The sequence below is a fragment of the Peromyscus maniculatus genome, chromosome 8 (genome assembly GCF_049852395.1).
Source record: "Peromyscus maniculatus bairdii isolate BWxNUB_F1_BW_parent chromosome 8, HU_Pman_BW_mat_3.1, whole genome shotgun sequence".
Lineage (NCBI taxonomy): Eukaryota > Metazoa > Chordata > Mammalia > Rodentia > Cricetidae > Peromyscus > Peromyscus maniculatus.
The window spans coordinates 93985789-94008904 of NC_134859.1; the positions used below are offsets into that span (position 1 = coordinate 93985789).

The 23116-nt window shown below is 43.2% G+C and overlaps 1 protein-coding gene across 3 annotated transcripts; it reads right to left on the reverse strand.

Annotated features, from left to right (window-relative positions):
- Positions 1-6519: 6519 nt before the first annotated feature.
- On the reverse strand, positions 6520-22501 carry Polg2 (DNA polymerase gamma 2, accessory subunit). Of its 3 annotated transcripts, XM_076577728.1 has the most exons (9): positions 21622-22496; positions 19427-19553; positions 19212-19317; positions 17792-17965; positions 15841-15981; positions 15650-15730; positions 13875-13975; positions 10639-10798; positions 6520-6888 (listed from the first exon to the last, which is right to left on the reverse strand). In XM_076577728.1, the coding sequence occupies exons 1-9, from the start codon at positions 22103-22105 to the stop codon at positions 6826-6828; spliced, it is 1437 nt and encodes a 478-aa protein (XP_076433843.1). In that variant the 5' UTR covers positions 22106-22496; the 3' UTR covers positions 6520-6825. The 3 variants fall into 3 exon arrangements, 2 of the variants coding, with proteins under 2 accessions (XP_076433843.1, XP_006970556.1); XM_006970494.4 differs by lacking the exon at positions 6520-6888 and having other exon boundaries at positions 10527-10798; positions 21622-22494; XR_013053086.1 differs by lacking the exons at positions 6520-6888; positions 10639-10798; positions 13875-13975; positions 15650-15730 and having other exon boundaries at positions 15864-15981; positions 17025-17965; positions 21622-22501.
- Between the last annotated feature and the right edge of the window lie 615 nt (positions 22502-23116).

A 23116-nucleotide genomic window follows, 5' to 3' on the forward strand; every position in this document is an offset into this window, starting at 1 on the left:
ATGTTGGGGTAAATGCCGAAAGATCCGAGGAACAAGCCACAGCCATGTCTCACGTCCCCAGCTCCTCAGCCAAAAGGGGAAGATTCTGTCTCCACGAATCCTGAGACTGAATGCCCCTGAGTCCTCAGCCGAAAAGGGGGCTGAATTCCTGTCTCCTCACGCCTTATGTGCCTTTCTCTGCCCAGCCATATCACTTCCTGTCTCAACCTTCCTAGTGCTGGGATTAAAGGTGTGTGTGCTTCCCAAATACTGGGAGCAAAGGCATGAGATCCCAAGTGCTGGGATTAAAGGTGTGTGCCACGACAGACTGACTCTGTTTCTCTTTTAAACTGAATTAATCTTGTATAGTCCAGGGTGGCTTTGAACTCACAGAGATCCAAACGGAGCTCTGCCTCCTTAGTGCTAGGATTAAAGGTACGTGCCACCACTGCCTGGCCTCTATTTTTAATCTAGTGGCTGGCTCTGTCCTCTGATCTTCACGCAAATTTTATTTTTTAGAGCTTTTGAGTGTGCCCGGTGTGTGGCAGGGCATCAAACCCAGGGCCCTGTGCATGTTATGCAAGTACCCCGCCTCTGAGGTACAAGCCCAGCCCAGGATGATTAGTGAAAAGCAAGTCCTAGGCTACATATTATTTTGCCCATAAATTTCAGTATTAAGAGAAATAGGTCCAGACAGGCAGGAACTGGTTTTGCTAGGAATGGATTTATCACTGCAGGGATGTGCTGGGTTAGCCTGTGGCTGAGACTGCACGGAGACCTGTCAGCTAGAAAAAGAAGTCTCTGTCCCCTGGTGAACTTACCAGAAGGTCTCTGCTTGGCACATGACCTGATGAGTGATGTTCTGCGGGACTTCCTGTTTTCAACTCCCGTTTCCCCAGCGGCTCCTTTCGTATTTGTTTAGTGGCAAAACATCTGTAGTTGCTGGTTTATAGTACTTAAAAACTGTAGGTGAATGTACTGTCAGATACACGTGCCCAAGTCCATTTGTTCTTTTCCCTCTGCATGTCTTCATCAGTATTGTTACCTTTCTGCTACCACTGATGGCACATTGAAAAAGCAAGAAAACAGCCGGGTGGTGGTGGCACACGCCTTTAATCCCAGCACTCGGGAGGCAGAGCCAGGCGGATCTCTATGAGTTCAAGGCCAACCTGGTCTACAAAGTGAGTTCCTGGAAAGGCACCAAACCTACACAGAGAAACCCTGTCTTGAAAAAAAGGAGAGAGAGAGAGAGAGAGAGAGAGAGAGAGAGAGAGAGAGAGCAAGAAAACTAGATTAGAGAGGAGGGTCAGGGTGTAGCTCAGCTGGTGGACTGACCGTCATCACACTGACAAACTAGGTGTGGTGGCACATGCCTATAATCCTGCACTGAACAGGCAGGAAAATCAGAGGTTCAAGACTGGGCTATGGAGGTAGCACAGCTGGTAAGTGCTTGTCAAGCAACACGCTGTTGGGGGTTATTTTTTATTAATTTATTATTTTTATTTTATGTGCATTGGTGTTTGGCCTGCATGTGTGTCTGTGTGAGGGTGTCAGCTCCTATGGAACTAGAGTTACAGACAGTTGCAACTATCATGTGGGTTCTGGGAATTGAACCCAGGTCCTCTGCAAGAGCAGCCAGTGCTCTTAACCACTGAGCCATCTCTCCAGCCCCAGGATATTTGATTGCACTGTGAAATTCGGAGACTGTGTTAATAAAATTAACCTTGGATCAAGGGGTGGAGCCAGCAACTAGTTAACAAGAATTAGCCATAGAGAGGATGGAGGAGCCAGGATTACAAATAGAGAGACATACAAGAAGGAGTAGGGACTTAGAGATTCATGGTCCTTTTTGGTTTGGGATCAGGTGGAGAGACACTCGCTTGCTGGGTCTCCAGTCAAAGAGGAAGGTCAGTGGTTGCTTCTTGGCTTCTCTGATCTAGCAGGTTTTCTGACTGAAAATCTGACTCTTGGGTCTTTACTGGTAACTAGAACAATTTAGATAAAAACAACATTTGGTGTCCAACAGGTGGCGTTGAGATCACGCAGTGGCTTCTGAAGAACATAAAACAAGTATTTTGGCAAACTTCTATAAATGATCAAATACCAAAGCTAAAAACACAAATAAATGGCACTGTAATTGAAGGATTACTGGACACAGGTGCAGATATAACCATAATTTCACCAAAATCTTGGTATCCAGATTGGCCTTTTCAGGAGGTAAATTTTCAGCTTCCAGGGATTGGAACTTGATCTCAGGTAAAATGAAGTATGAAGTGGGTTGAGTGTCTAGGGCCAGAAGGACAGATAAGAAAATTGAAGTCATATTGGCTAACGTAACAATGAATTTATAAGGACAGGAATTGTTACAGCAATGTAAAACAAGGATTAACATTACTCCAAACTCAGAAAAACCATAAAATAGGGGGTGCTTCTGAGAGAAATATTAAAAGGTATTATCAAGAATAGTCACAGACTGTTCAGGTTGTACATAAGCAGGACACAACAAATGTTGAACTTTCAAAGGTACCAATAGCCCTACCTTTAAAATGGTTAACTGACAAGCCTGTGTAGGTGGACCAATGGCCTTTGACATCAGAAAAATTACAGGTATTGGAATGGCTTGTTCAGGAGCAGCAAAATGCTCAACATATTGAAGAATCAATCAGTTCTTGGAATTCTCCTACATCTATTATTAAAAAGAAATCTGGAGCTGGGCGGTGGTGGTGGCGCACACCTTTAATCCCAGCACTGGGAGGCAGAGTCAGGTGGATCTTTGTGAGTTCAAGGTCAGCCTGGTCTACAGAGTGAGATCCAGAACAGGCACCAAAACACCACAGAGAAACCCTGTCTTGAAAAAAAACAAAACAAAAAAACAAAAACAAAAATCTGAAAAATGGAGAATGGTAACAGATCTGGGAGCTATTGATAAGATGATCCAGCCAGTGCTATAGCCTGGCATTCCCTTGATGTCTTTATTACTTAAAGGATGGTCTATTATAGTGATTGATTTAAAAGATTGCTTTTTTTTTTTTAGATTTATTTATTATGTATACAGTGTTCTGCCTGCTTATATCCCTGCAGGCCAGAAGAGGGCACCAGATCTCATTATACATGGTTGTGAGCCACCATGTGGTTGCTGGGAATTGAACTCAGGACCCTTGGAAGAGCAGTCAGTGCTCTTAACCTCTGAGCCATTTCTCCAAACCCAAAAGACTGCTTTTTTAATATACCTTTACAAGAACAGGATAGAGAAAAACTTCCCTTCACAGTGACTACTTTTATTAATTACCAGCCCATTAAAAGGTACTATTATACCATTAGAAATTTCTCCCACAAGGAATTTTTATTTTATTTTATGTACATTGGTATTTTTCTATGGGGTCAGCTACCCTAGAACTAGAGGTACAGATAGTTGTGAGCTGCCATGTGGGTGCTGGGAAATGAACCCGGGTCCTCTGGAAGAGTACCAGTGCTTAACTGCTGAGCCATCTCTCCAGCCCCACAAGAAATGTTAAACAGCCCAACCTTGTGTCAATGTTTTGTACAAAAGCCATTAGAAATAATTCATAAAGTTTCCTCAATCTATAATTTGCCATTATATGGATATCTCACTAGCTGATTCAGATGTAGATACCTTAGAAAAAATGCTTGATGAAGTAAAGAGAATTTTGCTTTGTTAGGGATTACAAACTCCTGAAAAAATAGAAAGAGGAGATTCTATTAATTACCTAGGACATAAGATATGTTTACAGAGAATTCAACCATAGAAAGTACAAATCAGGAGAGGTCAATAATAAACTCTTAATGATTTTTCAAAAATTGCTTCGAGGGCAGTGGTGGTACACGCCTTTAACCCCAGCACTCAGGAGGCAGAGGCAGGTGGATATTTGTGAGTTCAAGGCCAGCCTGGTCTACAGAGTGAGATCCAGGAAGGGCTCAAAGCTACACAGAGAAACCCTTTCTCAAAAAACCAAAAAAAAAAAAAAAAAAAAACCAAAAAAAACAAAACAAAAAAAACAAAAACAAAAACAAAAAAAAAATTTGCTTCAAGATATTAACTAGCTAAGTCTCACAACTGGATTAACTACTCAAGAGCTAAATATTTTGTTTCAAACCTTACAAGGTGATAAGAACTTATATAGTCCAAGAAAATTATCAACTGAGGCTGAGAAAGAACTGGCTTTGGTAGAAAAGAAATTACAGGATGAACTTGTGGATTACTTGGATCCAGAGCCTGACTGTATTCTGATTATTTTACCTTCTATGCATTCTCCCACAGGGATTCTTATGTAGAGAGAAAATAATATCTTTGAATGGAGATTTTTAGCACAAATATTTTACACAAACAGAGTAAAACAATAAAGACTTATGTAGAAAAGATTTCTGAATTCATTCATTCTGAAAGGAAAAATGGGACTTAGCCAGTTAGCAGAAATAGACCCCAGCACAAATTGTAGCACCTTTTACTAATGTTGAAATTCCCTCATTAAGGGCAGAAAATGAACATTGGCAACGAGCTTGCAGTAATTTTTTTTTGTTTTTGTTTTTGTTTTTTCGAGACAGGGTTTCTCTGTGTAGCTTTGCGCCTTTCCTGGAACTCACTTGGTAGCCCAGGTTGGCCTTGAATTCACAGAGATCCGCCTGCCTCTGCCTCCCAAGTGCTGGGATTAAAGGCGTGTGCCACCACCGCCCGGCTGAGCTTGCAGTAATTTATTGGGAGAGATTAGTAAACAAATATCCCTAAAGCAAGAGACTCCAGTTTATAAAAAGAACTAATTGGATCCTCCCTCACATAGTATGAGAAACACCAAATTCTGGAGCACCTACATTCTATACTGATGTAAATAAATCAGGAAAGGAAGATTATAAGTCAGGAAAAATAAGTAAAGTGGCTCAAAGCCTTTATGATTCAGTTTAAAAAATTAGACTTATATGCTGTTCTCATGATATTATTTGATTTTCCAGAACCTCTTAATATAGTTACTCTCAATACACAAAAAGAGTAGTTTTACATATCAAAATCACTGAAATTATCCCAGATAATTCTGAATTAACTTTGTTACTTATTCAATTACAACAAGTAATCAGAAATAGAAATCATCTATTGTATATAACACATATTAGATCCCATAAGGTCTACAAGGCCCTCTGGCACAAGGTAATGATGACATTGATCAACTATTAATAGGAAATGTGCTAAAAGCCTCATAGTTTCATAAGAAACACCATGTTAATAGCAAAGGTTTGAAGAAAGATTTTTCCATCACTTGGCAACAAAACAAGGAAATATCCTATTTGTTCTTTGTATAACCAAACTATCACCTGCAGGAAGTAACTCAAAAGGTATTAAAAAAAAAAGAAAACTTGGCAAATGGATGCATTTCATTTTTCAGAGTTTGGGAAATTAAAATATGTGCACCGTACCATAGATACATATTCAAGATTTCAGTGGACAATTGCTTTAAGTTCTGAAAAGGCTGATTCTGTAATTACACATTTATTAGAAATCATGGCCATTATGAGAATAACTGTACAAATTAAGACTAATAATACTCCAGCATATGTCTCCAGTAAAATGAAACAGTTTTTTGCATATTATAACATTAAGCATATTACAGATATATTACATAATCCTACAGGACAACAGTTATAGAAAGATATAATCACACTTTAAAAGATATGCTTAGTAAAAAAGAAAGGGATAATAAAGGCACCCCTCACCAGATAGATTACACAAGGCTTTATTAACTTTAAATTTTCTAAATGCTAATGAGAAAGGAAAAACAGCTGTGGAGAGACATTGGATAGTAGAAAAAAACTGCTGGATTAAATCAGTGTGTATACTTTAAAGATGTGTTGACCTCAGAATGGAAACCAGGATATGTGTTAAGATAGGGAAGAGGTTTTGTTTTTGTTTCCACAGGAGAAGAGCTATGGATACCATTAAGACTGATAAAGATTAGATTTGAACAGGAGAGAACTCTTGATTAGGAGAGGCAATAGTTCATCAAACAGCATGACCATTCAATCTAAACTAACTTGTAAGATTAACAAATACCTTTCATTTGATCAGGCATGAAAAAAATTTATTAAAAGATAATATTTTGCCGGGCGTTGGTGGCGCACGCCTTTAATCCCAGCACTCGGGAGGCAGAGCCAGGCGGATCTCTGTGAGTTCGAGGCCAGCCTGGGCTACCAAGTGAGCTCCAGGAAAGGCGCAAAGCTACACAGAGAAACCCTGTCTCGAAAAACCAAAAAAAAAAAAAAAAAAAAAAAAAAGATAATATTTTTTCTGGGGCTGGAGAGATGGCTCAGCGGTTAAGAGCACTGGCTGCTCTTCCAGAGGTCCTGAGTTCAATTCCCAGCAACCACATGGTGGCTCACAACCACTCATAATGAGATCTGGTGCCCTCTTCTGTATACATAATAAATAAATAAATCTTAAAAAATAAAAAAGATAATACTTTTTCTGTTTCCAAAAAACATTTTGCTTTAACAAAGATATAACTAGCCAAAAAAGGAACTCCCCAAAGTTAAGGTTGGGGTAAGGTTTTATTTTTGCTTTTCCAGGAGAATAAGAGCACTCAACTAAGAAATCTGAAGACCACTGGACAAACGAGACATCTGAAGAAGATGGATGAATCATCAAGAGAAAATGTTCCAAGAAAAAGAGTAAATTGGCCAAATGGTATAGCACACCTCTAGCAGTGTAGAATTTCATAAATCTTCCCAAATGCTTGTTTTTGCTGATCTGTACGAACATAAAAGGCAGATGGTCTTTTTGTGGTCTCAATTCAATTAAAAATTAAAGCTGGCTTTGGAGTTGGAGCATGGCTCTCTCCTTCCCTAAACCCAAGCATGCTTGTTAAAGGAAAATCCAAAATCTCTGTCGAATGTAGGAAGAGCCTCCTGCTATGGGACAGAAGAAAACCAAAATTAAGGGACTATTCTATTGCTCTTAATCTCATAATCCTTTGGTTTTGACTCTTTAAAATTTTTCTTAAGGTATAAATATTATCTCAAAATCTATAAGATTATTATATAAACATAAACTGTCTGTTGTGACATTAGTGGTCATATAGAGTACTAACTAATTCTAGAAATAAGCTTCATTTAGTTTCCTGTACATGTTTTTGGGCTTGAGTCTGAAGCAGGTATCTAGGAATTAAGTTTGTATACCTCAGATGTTCTTAATAGACTGTGGTCCTTTAACCTTGCAGAGATCTGCTGAATATGGCATTTGAAATGTTTAAGTTTTCTGCAGTGAACCATGACCATTCCTAACAGTGACCTTTAAGGTCTCCAAAAAGATGATGGGGCCCTGCAATGACAGATCCACCTGGAGTGTGATAATGCCATTAAACTGACAAACACCCACAGATCAGCTTTGGACTACAAGCTGCTCAGGACAACTTCAAAGTTGTTAGCTAAGATGGTCCAGGCCTCACAGACTACTCCAGCCAGTACTTCAGATAAGCCCAGCACTTTCCCATCACACAGAGACTGGACAACAAATGATAGAGCTAGCTCTCCCTAGACTTGACCATTATCCCAATTCCCTCAGGGTCCCCTAAAGATGCTGCCACCCCCAGACAACAGTAAGTAATTTTAAGAACCCTATGCCCACATTCCTGAGAGATGGGGTGGGTGTTTTTTTTTTTTTTTTTTAAATCCTTCTGTGGGTTATGGATGCTTGTCATTGTCTAGGGGGGTTAGTTGCAAGTTACTGGTCATGGCCATGGAGGAAATTAAGCAAAGGAGGTTAAATTCAGAGATCTCTTTCTGAAAAGAGAAAAGGGGATATAGGAATGATAGGATAAATCTTTTTTACTAAAAAGCAACTACTAGTCTCAAATATTTTACATTGGTATGGATTTTCATATTGATACAAATTTAAGGTTATTTTTATTTCAATGTACTGTAAGATATTGTACCTATGCATCTCATTTACAATTCTAATATAAAGTTCTAGTCCTTGGAAGCTACTATTACAGACTGTTTAGGATGATAACAAGGTAACATCAAGGTAACAAACTTGTAGTAAGGGTTTATAATGTAGACAGGAATAAACTTTATTTAGCCTCATGTATTTTAGATAGGTAAGTGATCTTCAAACACTTCAGAGATCTACAGAATATGGCATTTAAGATGTTTTTAATAATGTAAGGCTTTTTTTCATGACAGTGAGATACATCTGCTCCTAGCAGCACCACTTCAGAAAGGATAATGGACATTGAAGAAACTCCATATAGAGTTTACTTTCAATATGATAAAGCTAGCCATTGGGCAAGAAACTGCCCTTGCCTTGACTGCTGACAGCATACTGTCCAAATTGGATAATCAGGATACAAAGGAGATGAATGCTGAACTTTGCCAAGACAAGGTAGGACAATCCTTCAAAATTCCTGCTTCAGGAAAAGTTTGTTAGCTATTCTAGGCCAGCAGGATGAAGATGGATGCCCCAATGTTACAGAGGAACCTTGGGTGGCTGTCCAGGCAGCCAGCTGTCTCTGTCCTTTCTATAGTACTGGAAGTTGCTTGCTCTGCACTTCCTGTTTACTCAGGTAATATTATATCCTTCTTGGGTCTGTAATGGGAATCAAAGACTAGATAGTTATAGTTTTCCTTGTAACCAAACTTAGAAAAGAAACTTACAAAAGAGATGTAAAATGTGTAAGACTGAGAGACATAAAAGCTTAAATTGTTTATCTAAGAAAATGTTTTAAGGCCTAAAAAGGTATTTTTAGGTTTGTAATACAAGTTATGATAGAAAGTGGTTTAGGTATAAAATGTTGGACTCACCAAGATAGGATAGATAATAGAGTACTTTCTCCGAACTTGCCAAATGGATTGGACATTGTCAATCTAATTCTTTTTTTTTTTTAATTATTTAACTTTATTTTATGTGTTGGTATGAAGGTGTCAGATCCCCTGGAACTGGAGTTAGAGACAGTTTAGAGCTGTCCTGTGGGTGCTGAGAATTGAATCCAGATCCTCTGAAAGAGCATCCAGTGCTCTTAACCGCTGAGCCATCTATCCAGCCCGTCAATGTAATTCTTGCCTGGTAATTGTTCTTGTATTTTGTTTATAATTGTGCTGTATATTATTTTTACTGTGTTAAGGGTTAAAACCTTTCCCTTTTACTTAAGACAAAAAGTGGGAAATGTTGTGGACTATTTGATCACACTGTGAAACTCTGAGACTGTGTTAATAAAATTAACCTTGATTAAGGGGGTGAAGCCAGCGACTAGTTGACAAGAATTAGCCATAGAGAGTACAGAGGACCTGGGAAGATGAATAGAGAGACACAGAGGAAGGAGGAGGGAGGGACTAGAGATTTGTGGTCCTTTTTGGTTTGGGGCGGGGTAGAGAGACACTCTTTTGCTGGGTCTCTATCCAAAAAGGAAGGTCAGCTTCTCGGCTTCTTGATCTAGCAGGTTTTCACCCCAATATCTGCCTCCTGAATATCTGTTGGTAAATAGAACTTAGATAAAAACAACAGCACCCACCAAAATCCAGGCTCTGCCATACAGCTGTAATCTTAGCTCCAGGAAAGCAGAAACAGGAGGATCTTTGGGATTTCCTGGGGTGCACACACACACACATATGTACACCTGTATTTGAGTATTTACACAGACACATACGAGCATGGCTGGGCATGGCAGCTTACACCAGTCATCCTGGGAGGATCAAACAGGAAGACGTCAAGTCCTAGGTTCAATTTTCAGTATTACAAACACGAGGATATTGCAAAACAGTGGTTCATTTTCCATTCTACAGAATACCTACAGTTGGGAGTTGGGGATGTAGCTTGATTGAGAGTATTTGTTAAGCATGTACAAAGCCTTGGGTTCAATCCCCAGCACTACATAAACTGGGTGTGGTAGTGTACATCTGTAATCCCAGCACTCAGGAGGTGGGATCACAGGAGGATCAGGAGTTTAAGGTCTTCACTGGCTACACATCAAGATGCAGGCCAGCCTGGACTACTTGAGATCCTGTTCCCCAAAACCAAAATGAACCAAGGAAGTAAAATAGCAGAATAGGAAGACAGGAAGCACCCAAGTCCCTAACTATTTACTGTTACACTAAACTAGCTTCAGACTGCCCAACCCCTTGATTTCCTTTTATTTCTTATTAAATTGATCTTGTAGGATGGGTGGTGCACTTGTCCTGGTTCACACTTGGAGGATTTGGTTCTCACCGTCTACCATGTGTGTGCTGGGTACCAAACTCTTCAGGCATGGCAGCAAGTGCCTCTACCTGCTGAGCCACCTCAACAACTTTCTTGTTCATTCGTTTTGGAGACCAAGTCTCGCTCTGAAGCCTAGATTAGCCTAGGATGCTCAACCAGCCTTCTGTCCCAGACTCCCCAGTGCTGGGAGTACAGCAGTGAGTGCATCCAGCTTCAGGATTTTTTTCTTTTCTTTTTAATTTTTGAGACAAGGTCTCACCATGTAGCCCAACCTGGTCTTGCTTACTTGGCAGATCAGGATTTCTGTTTTCACAATAGACAGTATCAAAAGGGTAATAAAAAACAAATCAAAGAAAGAGACAAAAATGTCTACTTTATTATAATACAAAAGGGCCAAGACCATTTTAATGTAAGCTAACAAAATCAATAGAGACTATTTATTACAGAAATATGAAGAACTACACCTTTTTAGAAGATTCTAGATACTTGATTAGAAAGTCTTTCAGTTTGGAGATGTGCATCATTTCCTTCATTGTGGTGTCTCTACTTCTCAGCTGGATTAATCCACTTTCCAAAGTCGTCTCAGTGACCAGAACTGTAAAGAGGATGCTCATTTCATCATACCTAGAGTCAAACAAAACACATGAGCACCCATACAACATCAGCTCCTCACCCCAACATCTGATACCTTAGAGTCCAAGTCACTTGGATTTCAGTCAGTCATGACTGGAGAGTGGGACCAAATCACAACCCCCCTTTTCTGAAGCATAATCCAAGTGAAGTTTTGAATTTACTGTATTGGCTAAAAGTCAGAAAAACTAAAACCTAAGAAATAAACACTGGCACCTGAGGGGTACGATGAATGAATTTCACAATGACCTCAGCCTTTTGACTTTGGCTTTAATGACAGAAAAATACTTGTGGACTAAAGTCTCTTAAATAAACCATATTAAAGCCAGGATTTGGTATATAACAGATTATAACAAATCCACACTTCATTTATGACTTAACATGCTAACCTATGCTTCTAATTCAACCATAATAAATCCACACTGGCCTTCCTGATTTCCAAATCAGATTAAACATTCACTTTTAATCTTTTATTTTATTTACTTTTATTTGTATGAGTGTTTTGCTTGTATGCATATTTGTGTATCACATATGTGCAGGAGGGCAAAGAAGTTAATGGAGAATTGTGAGCTGCCATGTAGGTGCTGGTAATCAAATCTGTGTCCTCTTGAAGAGTAGCCAGTGCTCTTAACCACTGAGCCATCTCTCCAGCCCCAAACATTCATTTTTTTAAAAACTAGGCATGGTGATATATGCCTGTGATCCCAGCACTCAGGAAGATGTGGCACGATGATCAAAGATTAAGGTAATACTCAGCTACACATTGAGTTCAAAGCCAGCCTGGACATGGATAAAATGTGTGTGTAGAGGGTAAGAGGTCCTTGTGCACAGATAAGCACTAGGGAAACCAGGAAAAGTTAAACATGCATGTTTATCTCTCCAAAGGAAGGATAAATATGGATGTTTGTCCTTCAAAGGATGTTTACTTATCTTCTTCACGGAATGCTGGGAAAGGCTGCAGTTTACAACCTTGTCACTATCTGTAGGGCCAGGCTTCACCTGAATCCCCCAGAATATTGTTTATCCCCGACTTTCCCTCTGGAGCATTGCTTAAGAGTGATGTTGCTTGTACTTGACAACAACCTAAGTGATTTCTAGGTTATCTCAGGGCCAGGCTAATCCTGACTCCCACAGCATTGTGTTTACCTCACTCTCCCCAGACCCTTATCCTGAGCATGTTTCTAAGTCTACAGAAGCCATCTTTATGGAAGAGGCCATGTGTATTGTAAAGAGTTCCAAGGTACACATGTCTTAAGCTTTCTTGTACACTGGGGACTGAGTTAACTGTCATCAGGGTAACTTTTTTTCCAAAATTGTACAGTGCTTAAATATGGCTAAAATAAACCACCTGGTATCAGACTCTAGAAGGATGACCCAGCACTGGCTAACTAAGTTGGGCTGAACCAAGTTTCAATCTTGTTTCTCTGAGGATCAAGGATTGTTTTGCTGCAGGCGGTAGAGCTTGCAGGGACCCGCCCCTCCTCCCCTCAATAGATGTGGTCTCAAAAAAACCCTGTAACTCCACTTCCAGGGGCCCTGATGTCCTCTTCTGTCCTGTGAGCACTGCACACACATGGTACAAATATGTACACAGGCAAAACACCCATACATGTGTAAAAAAAAAAAAAGGTTTCTGAACTATGTGGGTGGCACACCCATACCAGCACACACCCACACGAGAGCTAATCAGCAGTGAAGGAGCACTGGCTGCTCTCACGGAGGACCTTCCCAGCACCCACATGGCGGCTCACAGCCATCTGTAACTGCAGTTCCAAGCTTCCATTGCCTCATTCTGGTTCCCATGGGTACCAGATACACAGGTGGTATACATCCATGTAGGCAAACACAGAACTAAATAAATCTTTTTTTTTTTTTTTTTTGGTTTTTCGAGACAGGGTTTCTCTGTGTAGCTTTTGCGCCTTTCCTGGAACTCACTTGGTAGCCCAGGCTGGCCTCGAACTCACAGAGATCCGCCTGGCTCTGCCTCCCGAGTGCTGGGATTAAAGGCGTGCGCCACCACCGCCCGGCTCTAAATAAATCTTTTAAAAGAAAGATTCCTAGCCAGGCAGTGGTGGCGCACGCCTTTCTTTAATCCCAGCACTTGGGAGACAGAGGCAGGAGGATCTGAGTTCAAGGTCTACAGAGTACCAGGAGAGCCAGCACTATGTAGAGAAACTTTGTCTTTTTAAAAAAAAAAATCCTAGCTTTTCCTTTCACAAAACTTTATGCCTTGAGCTAATTGTCATAGCAAGCAACAGTATTTGACAAGTATTTACAGATATATCTCAGTTATTCAGGGATGGAAGTTAAGCATATAAAATCAGAACTGAAAGAACATTACTGCAATACCTTTCCTGGATGGCATTGGGTTCTGAGATTTGTTTGTTTGTTTTGGTTTTTTGAGACAGGGTTTCTCTGTGTAGCTTTGGAGCCTGTCCTGGATCTCGCTCTGTAGACCAGGCTGGCCTCGAACTCACTGAGTGCTGGGATTAAAGGCATGTGCCACTGCCGCCCGGCATGTTTTACATCTATGTACGGGTGTCTGCATGTGCATGCTCATGTCTGCAGTGCCTGCGGTGGATGGAAGAGGTGGCTGAGTGGAGCTGCAGCTTCTAAGTGAGTAGGTGATGTGAGCGTCTCAACAGGGATGCCGGAACCAACCCTGGGTTCTCTGGAAGAGCAGCAAGCACTCAACCACCTCTCCAGCTCCATCTGAGCTTCTGGTTTCCGAGACAAGGTCTCTCTGTGTAGCCCAGGCTGTCTAAAAACTCACTCTGTAGCCCAGGCTGGCCTGGAACTCTGAGATCCACCTGCCTCTGCCTCTCCAGTGCTGGGATTAAAGGCGTGCAACACCATCGCCCAGCTCCAGCCTCATCCCCCACCCCAAACCCCCCATTCCACCCTGAGCTGGGGATCGAACCCAGGGCCTTGCACTTGCCAGGCAAGCAATCTAACACTGAGCTAAATCCCCAAACCCCAGCCTAATTTTTAAGATTATATTTAGAAGAGGTTTGTTTCTATTAGTATAATGAAACATAATCAAACTAATGACAAGGAAGATAATCCTTACTTTGAATAGAGTTGCTCTAATGAAGACTGCACAGTCTCCAAATAACCAGGCCACACAGAAATCCCATTTTCTAATAATTCATTAAGTAGCCCTTGGCAAACCTGGAGGAAAAAAAATAGATTTCAATATGAAAGAAAAGTGCTTATAAAACTCTAAACCACTTTCTTCAAACTCTAAAATTCATGTAAACTGTTTATTTTACGTTTGAGTTTATACACTGAACAACATACATCCTCTAAAAATGAAGAAATTAAGCAATGCCAACTGAATACTGACTGTAAATCTTTCAAGAAATAGTTTTACACCAACCAAGAATTATCACCATTATCATTCAAAACACAAAACAGAAAAGCCATGTTAACATGTTAACTATAAAGTCATGTGACAGGTGAGAAAGGGGCAGCCTGAGAAACCCCAGCACGGCATTCAGGAAGTCAACCACACAACTGCTTCCTGACAACTTCCTAGCAACCCGCAGCAAGAGGGCTCAGCGAGGAAAGGCAGTTACTGCCTGGACATCTGAGTTCCATTCCCAGGGCCTGGACCCACACGGTGGAGGGACGGAACCACCTCCTAAGATGTCCTGGCCTCCGTACCACACAGGAGCACCCTGGCCTCCGTACCACACAGGAGCACCCTGACCTCTGTACCACACAGGAGCACCCTGATCTCTGTACCACACAGGAGCACCCTTACCTCTGTACCACACAGGAGCACCCTGACCTCCGTACCACACAGGAGCACCCTGGCCTCCGTACCACACAGGAGCACCCTGGCCTCCGTACCACACAGGAGCACCCTGGCCTCCGTACCACACAGGAGCACCCTGACCTCTGTACCACACAGGAGCACCCTGACCTCTGTACCACACAGGAGCACCCTGACCTCTGTACCACACAGGAGCACCCTGACCTCCGTACCACACAGGAGCACCCTGGCCTCTGTACCACACAGGAGCACCCCATCTCTGTACCACACAGGAGCACCCTGGCCTCTGTACCACACAGGAGCACCCTGACCTCTGTACCACACAGGAGCACCCCGACCTCTGTACCACACAGGAGCACCCCATCTCTGTACCACACAGGAGCACCCTGACCTCTGTACCACACAGGAGCACCCTGACCTCCGTACCACACAGGAGCACCCTGACCTCCGTACCACACAGGAGCACCCTGACCTCCGTACCACACAGGAGCACCCTGGCCTCTGTACCACACAGGAGCACCCCATCTCTGTACCACACAGGAGCACCCTGACCTCTGTACCACACAGGAGCACCCTGACCTCCGTACCACACAGGAGCACCCTGACCTCCGTACCACACAGGAGCACCCCGATCTCTGTACCACACAGGAGCACCCTGATCTCTGTACCACACAGGAGCACCCTGACCTCTGTACCACACAGGAGCACCCCGGCCTCTGTACCACACAGGAGCACCCTGACCTCTGTACCACACAGGAGCACCCCGACCTCTGTACCACACAGGAGCACCCTGATCTCTGTACCACACAGGAGCACCCTGACCTCTGTACCACACAGGAGCACCCTGATCTCCGTACCACACAGGAGCACCCTGACCTCTGTACCACACAGGAGCACCCTGACCTCTGTACCACACAGGAGCACCCTGACCTCTGTACCACACAGGAGCACCCCGATCTCTGTACCACACAGGAGCATCCTGACCTCTGTACCACACAGGAGCACATGCACAGAAAGTAAAATGTATGATCTTAAAAAGTCACGACAATTAAATACATTTAACCTACCTGTCTCAGTTCTGCCGTAGGGCCTTTGCCCACGTCCAAAGCAACCTTAACAGGGGCCAAACAAGGGTGAAGTTTAAGCACCTGAGACAAGGGGCAAGAGGAAGAAGGCAAGTTAGTGTACAGAAGGAAAACCAAACAACAAAAACCCACATAATTTTAGTTTCCCAGCCCGTGTGAAATGGCAAAAGCACCTTTCGATGAAGGCTCTTCTTCCTTGCAAAGGAGTTTTCTGAGAGCTGGAAGGAATCGTAGATGTAAGCCATCGTTCCTAGGTCTAGGTCCCCATTTACAGACAGAACACAAGGAACCACGTTTTTCCGCCCATCTCGACCCTTCACAGAAGAGAATAAAATAAAGTACTATTTAGCAGAACTTTTTTCGTGTGTGTGTGTGTGTGTGTGTGTGTGTGTGTGTGTGTGTGTGTGTGTGTTTTTCTTTTCTTCTTTTTTGAGTCAGGGTTTCTCTGTATAACAGAGAAACCTAGTTGTCCTGGAATTCACTCTGTAGACCAGGCTGGCCTCAAACGCACAGAGCTCTGCCTGCCTCTGCCTCTCAAGTGCTGGGATTAAAGGTGTGTGCCACCACTGCCCAGGTTTTTTTTTTTTTTTTTGTTTGGTGTGTGTGTTTTTCAAGACAGGAACTCACTATGTAGATCAGGCTAGCCTCAAACTCAGAGAGATCACCTGCCTCTGCCTCCCGCGTGCCAGGATTAAAGATGTGGGACACTATGCCCAGCTAGCAGAACTTTTTCTTAAAGTTATACATTTTAGACTTACACAATCAGAAAATAAAAAATAACAAATTCATTTTATAAAGCACCTACCCCATGCCAGGACCATGCTGAGCATTGGGCCCAGATACAATGACACTGTCTTCTGCTTCAAGTTCAATCACCTTGTAAATGTCAAACCTAGCAGCAGCTCCGCTCTCTGAGAGGATGAGCTGACTCACCTGGAGTGGGCCTAGGCCCCAGAACTTTTTCAGTGCTTCCTGGGAAAGGCCTGCTATTTGGAAAAGGAACATCTTTAAATAGCTCCTTTACCATTATTATATGTGTGTGATGGGGGGGGGGGGGAATACAAGTGCCAGTACATGCACCTGAGGTTAAGAGGACCACCTGGGGAAAGTGTTCACCACGTGGAGACCGGAACGGAACTCAGTTGTCAAGCTCAGCAGGAAGTACTTTTACCAGCTCAACTATCTCTAAAACCCTGGTTTATTTTTTGAGCCAGTATCTGACTACGTAGCCCTTGTGGAGGCTGACATCTGTTTCAAGCTCAGGTGTTCTGGGACCAAAGGCATACACCACACACTCAGTTCCTGGATTTACACTCACTAAGACTGGGGTTTCATCCCAAGATATAAATGAACGTACACTGGACAGGGCTGGACAGATGACTCAGGGGTTGGTTAAGAGAACTTGTTCTTGCAGAGGACTAGGGTTCGATTCCCAGGACCCACATGGTGGGCTGCAACTGCAACTCCAGTTCTCGGGAATGTGATGGTCTCTTCTGGGGCCCTGCATGCATGTGGTGCACAGAGACGCATGCAGGCAGAACACCCACACAGAGAGCAGAACAGACTAAAAATGAGGGTACACTGGAAGGACCTAGCAGACGACATCTTAATCAAGTGACAGAAGGTAACATACTGATGATACCCATCAATGTTCCCTGAAATGCCCCGGGAAGGACATCCCCCCACCCCCACATCATATTCCTGGCACAAATACACAAATCAGAAAACTTCTGAAAGATCTGCTCAAATACAAAGTATCTCGCCTCTTCAAGAAAGCCAGAAACATAAGAAAGGTAAAGGTAAAAGGAACTATTCATCTGGAGACCAGAGACAGGCCAACCCCATGGAACGTGGTGCTCCAGACTGCATCCTGTGCCTGCCAGGATTACTGGGACAGTCAGTTAAATCTCATGGGCTTTGTGGAATGGCGAATAGTGGTGGGTTACTATTAATTTCCTGACCTTGACGGCTGCAGTCATGGTGATGTGGTTGAGTACTGTCAAAAAAATGTACAGAGTTATTAGGGAGTCCGTCACAGGACACCATACAATGATCGATCCTTCTCTGGTTCGGAAAACAAAGAATCTGGGTAAAGGACACTTGGGAGCTCGGGGTGACACACACCTGTAACGTAGACACACTCCCGGGATACATGTGCAGGAGTTCTTGATCTCCAAGGTTCCACAGTGTCTCTATTGGTTCCTTTCCCCAGGGAAAGCTATAGTAAAGTTTGCTTCCCTTTCGTCCTGCTTCATCTTGACAGTCGGTGCTGCTGAAGTTAGATGGACTCATAGCAAACTGCAAAACAAAGGGTCTTGTTGGTCTGATGAGATGTTAATCTACTTTTGCTTTGTTTTCTGAGACGGGGTCTCTCTATGTAGACCAAAGATCCTCCTGCTTCTGCGTCTGAGTGCTGGGATTAATTCACTTCTAGTTCCATAATTACCTCTGAGCATGAAGGTTGCCTGAGACTTTCATCCAGCAACAGGTTGAAAAGGTCGGGAACATAAAGGTTCAGCCATGCATCTGAGCTCTGCGGATCTGTCCCGAGGGACCCCTGATACCCACTGGAGCAGTAAGCACCACTGCACGGAGCTTTCTGTTTGGATCTCCTATTCCAGCTCTCTTATGAACTCGGCACAGCAGTGTGAGTGTGCCTCAGCAGCAGAGTGCTTGTCCAGCACATTCAAGGCTCTAGATTCCATCTCCAGGATTTCAACAAACTGAAAAAACGAAACGGGTGGGCTGGGGGCTCGCACCTCTAATTCCAGCTAAACTAAGAAGGCTGCCACTAGCTGTAGGTCTGACTGAGCTGAAAGCGAATTCCATCCAGGCAAGCTTGGGTTAGAGGGTTGCCTTGTCTCAAAAAAGCCCAAATCTGGACCACTGAGATGAAAAAGGTGCTTGCTGCTAAGCCTGCATGAGTTGGATCCCCAGACCCCACACAGTGGAAAGGGAGAATTAACTCCCTTTGCCCTTTGACTCTCATACATTTGCTATGGCATCTGTGACGGGCTTGCTCCAAATAAAAATGCAGCAACATTTTTTTTTAAATATTCATTTTCATTTATGTGTTCCTGTCTGTATGTCACATGTTTACAGATGCCATCAGAGGCCAGAAGAGGGAGTCAGATTCCTCAGAAGTGGAGTTACAGGCAGCTGTAAACTGTTTACCTGGGGTGTTGGGAACCAAACTCTGCTCCTCTGGAAGATAACTGAGTCATCTCTCCGGCTACAGTCTGCATGCGCACCCACACAAAATGCCCATAGCTACCTCAAATTCTATTTATAAGCCAGGTGTGGTGGTGTATGCCCTTAAGCCCAGTACTCAGGAGGCTTAGGCAAGTGGATCAACATGCTGGGAGTGTTAGCACTCTTTATAATCCCAGTGCTTAGAAAGGTAAGAAGTTCAAGGTCATCTTAGGCTATATAACGGAGCTTGAGACCAGCCTGGGTGACATGAGGCCCTGCTTTAAAAACAAGTACAGAAAGGCAAATAAATAGAAGAATTCGACATTAATTATTGAAATGATTATTGCAGTACCTTTCTCCACCACAGAAGCCTATGACGCAACCAGAAATCAAACCACTGGCTTGAATTTCTTGCAGGAGTAAACCACACCAATGAAGCTTCAGTCTTTTCACCAATTCTTTGTATATATATATTAAAAAAAAAAAAAAAAATCAGAAGTTAGCGGAGGGAATGATTGATTCTTGATTATTTAAGTACCAAAGCAGGTCATCTGCCACATTTTGTACCTTTTAACACTGCTAGGTATCTGCTTAGTGTCCGAAACAGGATGGAAACACACTCCAATCTGAGCAAGACCATAAGGCAGCCTTCTGTTTACCAGATCCAGGCCATTAACATAGTGCTCCAAGGCACCTGTCAAAAAACAAACCAATCACTATAGAAATCTATCGCACAGAGGTAAACTGCCAGTGAGTCTGAGCTGTAATTACCATTTAACTTTAGGTAGCGACTCTTCAACTTCTCAGTGTGAACATTTTCAATCTACAAAACACTACAAGAATAGTACAATATGCTAGGTGTGGATTCACACTTGTTATCCTGGTACTTGGCTGAGGCAAGAGGATTGCTCACACTTTGAGGCCAGCCTGGACTACACAGTGATTTCAAGGCCAACTTGGGGTACATAATGAAATCCTGTCTCAAAAGGAGAAACAAAAGAATGAAATAAAGTCTGTCCTATTTGAAGAAACAAAGCCAGGTGTGGTGCTATTTCCCTATATTCCCAGTACTTGGGAGGTAGACTGGAGGATCAGGAGTTCAAGATCATCCTCTGCTACACAGTGGGTGTGAGGCCGGCTTCCGCTGCAAAAGACCCTGTCTCAAATAACAAGAACAAAATCCCACCCCCAAACAACCAAATGGCACCGATATGCTCTTCACCTAGACTTGTCAATTAACATTTTCTCATTTTTTTTCTCATTCACTCCAAACACTATTATTTGTTTCCTAAAAACATTCTCTATTATTAAAGTATAAACTTAACTAAGAAGGAATATCATCTAACATATGGCTGGTATATTTTTTGTTTTAATCCTCACCCCAAACTCAGTTTTTCCTTTTCTTTTTCTGGCTCATTAAGTAAGGACCATGGACTGTTTTGATTAGGCATCTTCAACCTTTGAATCAAGAACATATCCTCAAGGCTGGAGAGATGGTCAGTGGGTAGAAGCAGTTGCTGCCAACCCGAAGACCTGGGTTCTGTCTCTGGGGCCCACCTGTTAGGAGAGAATTAGCTTCTCAAAGCTGTCCTGACTTCCATATGTGTGCTGTGGCATACCCATATATATACATACAAAATAAGTTTAAAAATGTAATAAATAAAAAGAACTCCTTCCTGTCAATTTTCCTTTTTTTGTTCTGTTTTATTGAGACAAGGTCTCACTTATGTTACCCACACTGAACTGAAAAGTCTCATTTTCACAGTCTGCATGCTTGAAGGTAGAGATTTCACTTAAGAGACCGGAAGGTAAAAAAGGTTGATGTTTGGGAACATGGTATATGAGAGTATTTAATGCAATCAATGCTAAGAATATGAAATAAAATATTACAAACTAATCACTTTCGTTTTGTTTTGCTTTTCGAGGTGGGGGTTTCTCTGTGTAGCCGTGGCTGTCCTGGAACTTGCTTTGTGTGTAGACCAGAATGGCCTTGAACTTGGAGATCTGCCTGCCTCTGCCTCCCAAGTGCTGGGATTAAAGGCGTGTACCACCACTGCCTGCCTCATTTTTATTTTTTAGAACTTCTACATCATGTTGTATTTGACTTTAAAGAGAAAGATGCAGGGGCTGGAGAGATGGCTCAGCGGTTAAGAGCATTGGAGCACTGGCTGCTCTTCCAGAGGTTTGGAGTTCAATTCCCAGGAACTACATGGTGGCTTACAACCATCTAGAATGGGATCTGAAGCCCTCTCTGTCATGCACGCAGACAGAGTACTCATACCTAAAATAAATAAAAAATAAAAATTTAAAAAGTAAAAAAGAGGAGGATGCGTACAAATCATCTATAAAACTTCATTTTCTAGATGGCAAGCCAAAAAATTACCTAGCAAGGGAAAAACAGTGACATTAAGTCGACAATTTCATGTATGTAAAACTGAAGAGTAGACGAAGTCTTTGAAAATGTTTTGGTACCAATGGAAGTTTAAATATGTGACTGAATTAAGGCCTTAATTCTGCAGGATTGAGTTCTAAGGGGTTGCTTTTCAAACTGAATGCTTTCCCCATTTCCTCAGGCATGATGCGGACATTTACCTTAAGGTAGATCACCTTGAATGTTATTTAAATTTTTTTTAAAAAAAAAAAAGGAAATCTGGTCATTTCTTTCTCTTTGGAAACCCAGGGCCAGCTGCTGTCTCCTAACTCTTGTAGACTTCCTTTCCACCCCAAACCTGTTCAGAAGCACGAAACGCAAAGAGCCGTACCGTGAAGGAGAGTCTCCCGTAGTTTCCCAGAAGTTTTTAATAAGTTCTCAAGAAATGCCACTAGCTGTTCTTTACTCAGCTCTTTGTCTTGCAAGATTTCGCGTATACATTCTGGAGAAACTAACCTGAAGGCACTGTCCCCGGCCTGCGAAGGGCCTGGTTCGTGGTGGAGGGCGTCCACCGCGAAGACCTGCTCCCTGAACACCACCATGGAGGACCACCATTGTGAGGCTAGGTTCTTTCGCAACTCTACCCCCAAAGGTCCAAAGCCCGGGTGGCACCCGCTCAGGAGAGCAGCCGGGCTGAGCTGCTGCGGCGTCCCGCTGAGAAAGTGCCTTCTCCGGCAGAGGTCTACCAGCGCCTCCCGGTCCTCTGCACGCTCGGGGGCCGCCAGCTGCTGCGGCCCGTCTGCGGGCCCCGCACACCCAGAGAGCCAGCACCTGCAGGCACTGCGGCAGGCCCGGACCATGGCACCTGAGCGCATGGCTTCCGGAGTCGGGAACACTAGCGCCGCCGCTGGGAAGTCCTGTCTCAGAGACGAACATCAGGCCCCAGGACGCAGGCGCGGCGGAAACGAACTGCTGGAGACCACGCCCCCGGAAGTGCGCCACCGCTCTGACCGCAGCCTCCTTGGGCGTATCCCTGCTTCCGCCCGCGTCTGCGGTTGTTTACTAACTTAGGGATTTTTCCGCGTTTGGCAGTTCCACTCACTTCAGCTATTACACCATTCTATAACTACTACGGAGTTAGCATCAACTCGTGTTTTTCCTAGTTGCCAAGACTACCAAAATGTTGTCGGGGACAACGCTGGTGTTAAGGCCTAGCGTTCAATCCCCAAGAGAAATGCGTTCACTACTCACTTCCGTGTATAGAGTCTGGCTGTTCTTTTTTTTTTTTTGGTTTTTTTTTTTTTTTTTCGAGACAGGGTTTCTCTGTGTATCTTTGCGCCTTTCCTGGAACTCACTCTGTAGCCCAGGCTGGCCTCGAACTCACAGAGATCTGCCTGGCTCTGCCTCCCGAGTGCTGGGATTAAAGGCGTGCACCACCAACGCCCGGCTCGAGTCTGGCTGTTCTTAAAACATTCTAGTCCTTTAAACTGGCAAATACTGCCACTGGTGGCCCACTTCAGCGCCCCTCTGGGTGTGGCTGGAGCAGCAGGTCTTTCTGGACCTTTAACCTCCATAACGTCCAAACAACAAAAGTACCCCCCACCCCCCAGGACAGGGTTTCTCTGTGTTAACCACCCTGGCTGGCTGTCCTGCAACTCAGGTTTGTAGACCAGGTCGGCCTCGAACTCAGAAATCTGACTTCAGTGTTGGGATTAAAGGTCTGTCTGAATTGAAGTTTCCCTTAAAATGGTTATGGATCTCTGAGAGATCAGTAAACCTAGCAGGTAACATGCTGTACTCGTCTAGGGAAAAGAGAGCGGCTTGTTTGTAAGACCAGCAGTTTGTGTAACCTGTTTGAGTGCAAGTTAATAGGGTTGGGGAGTGTG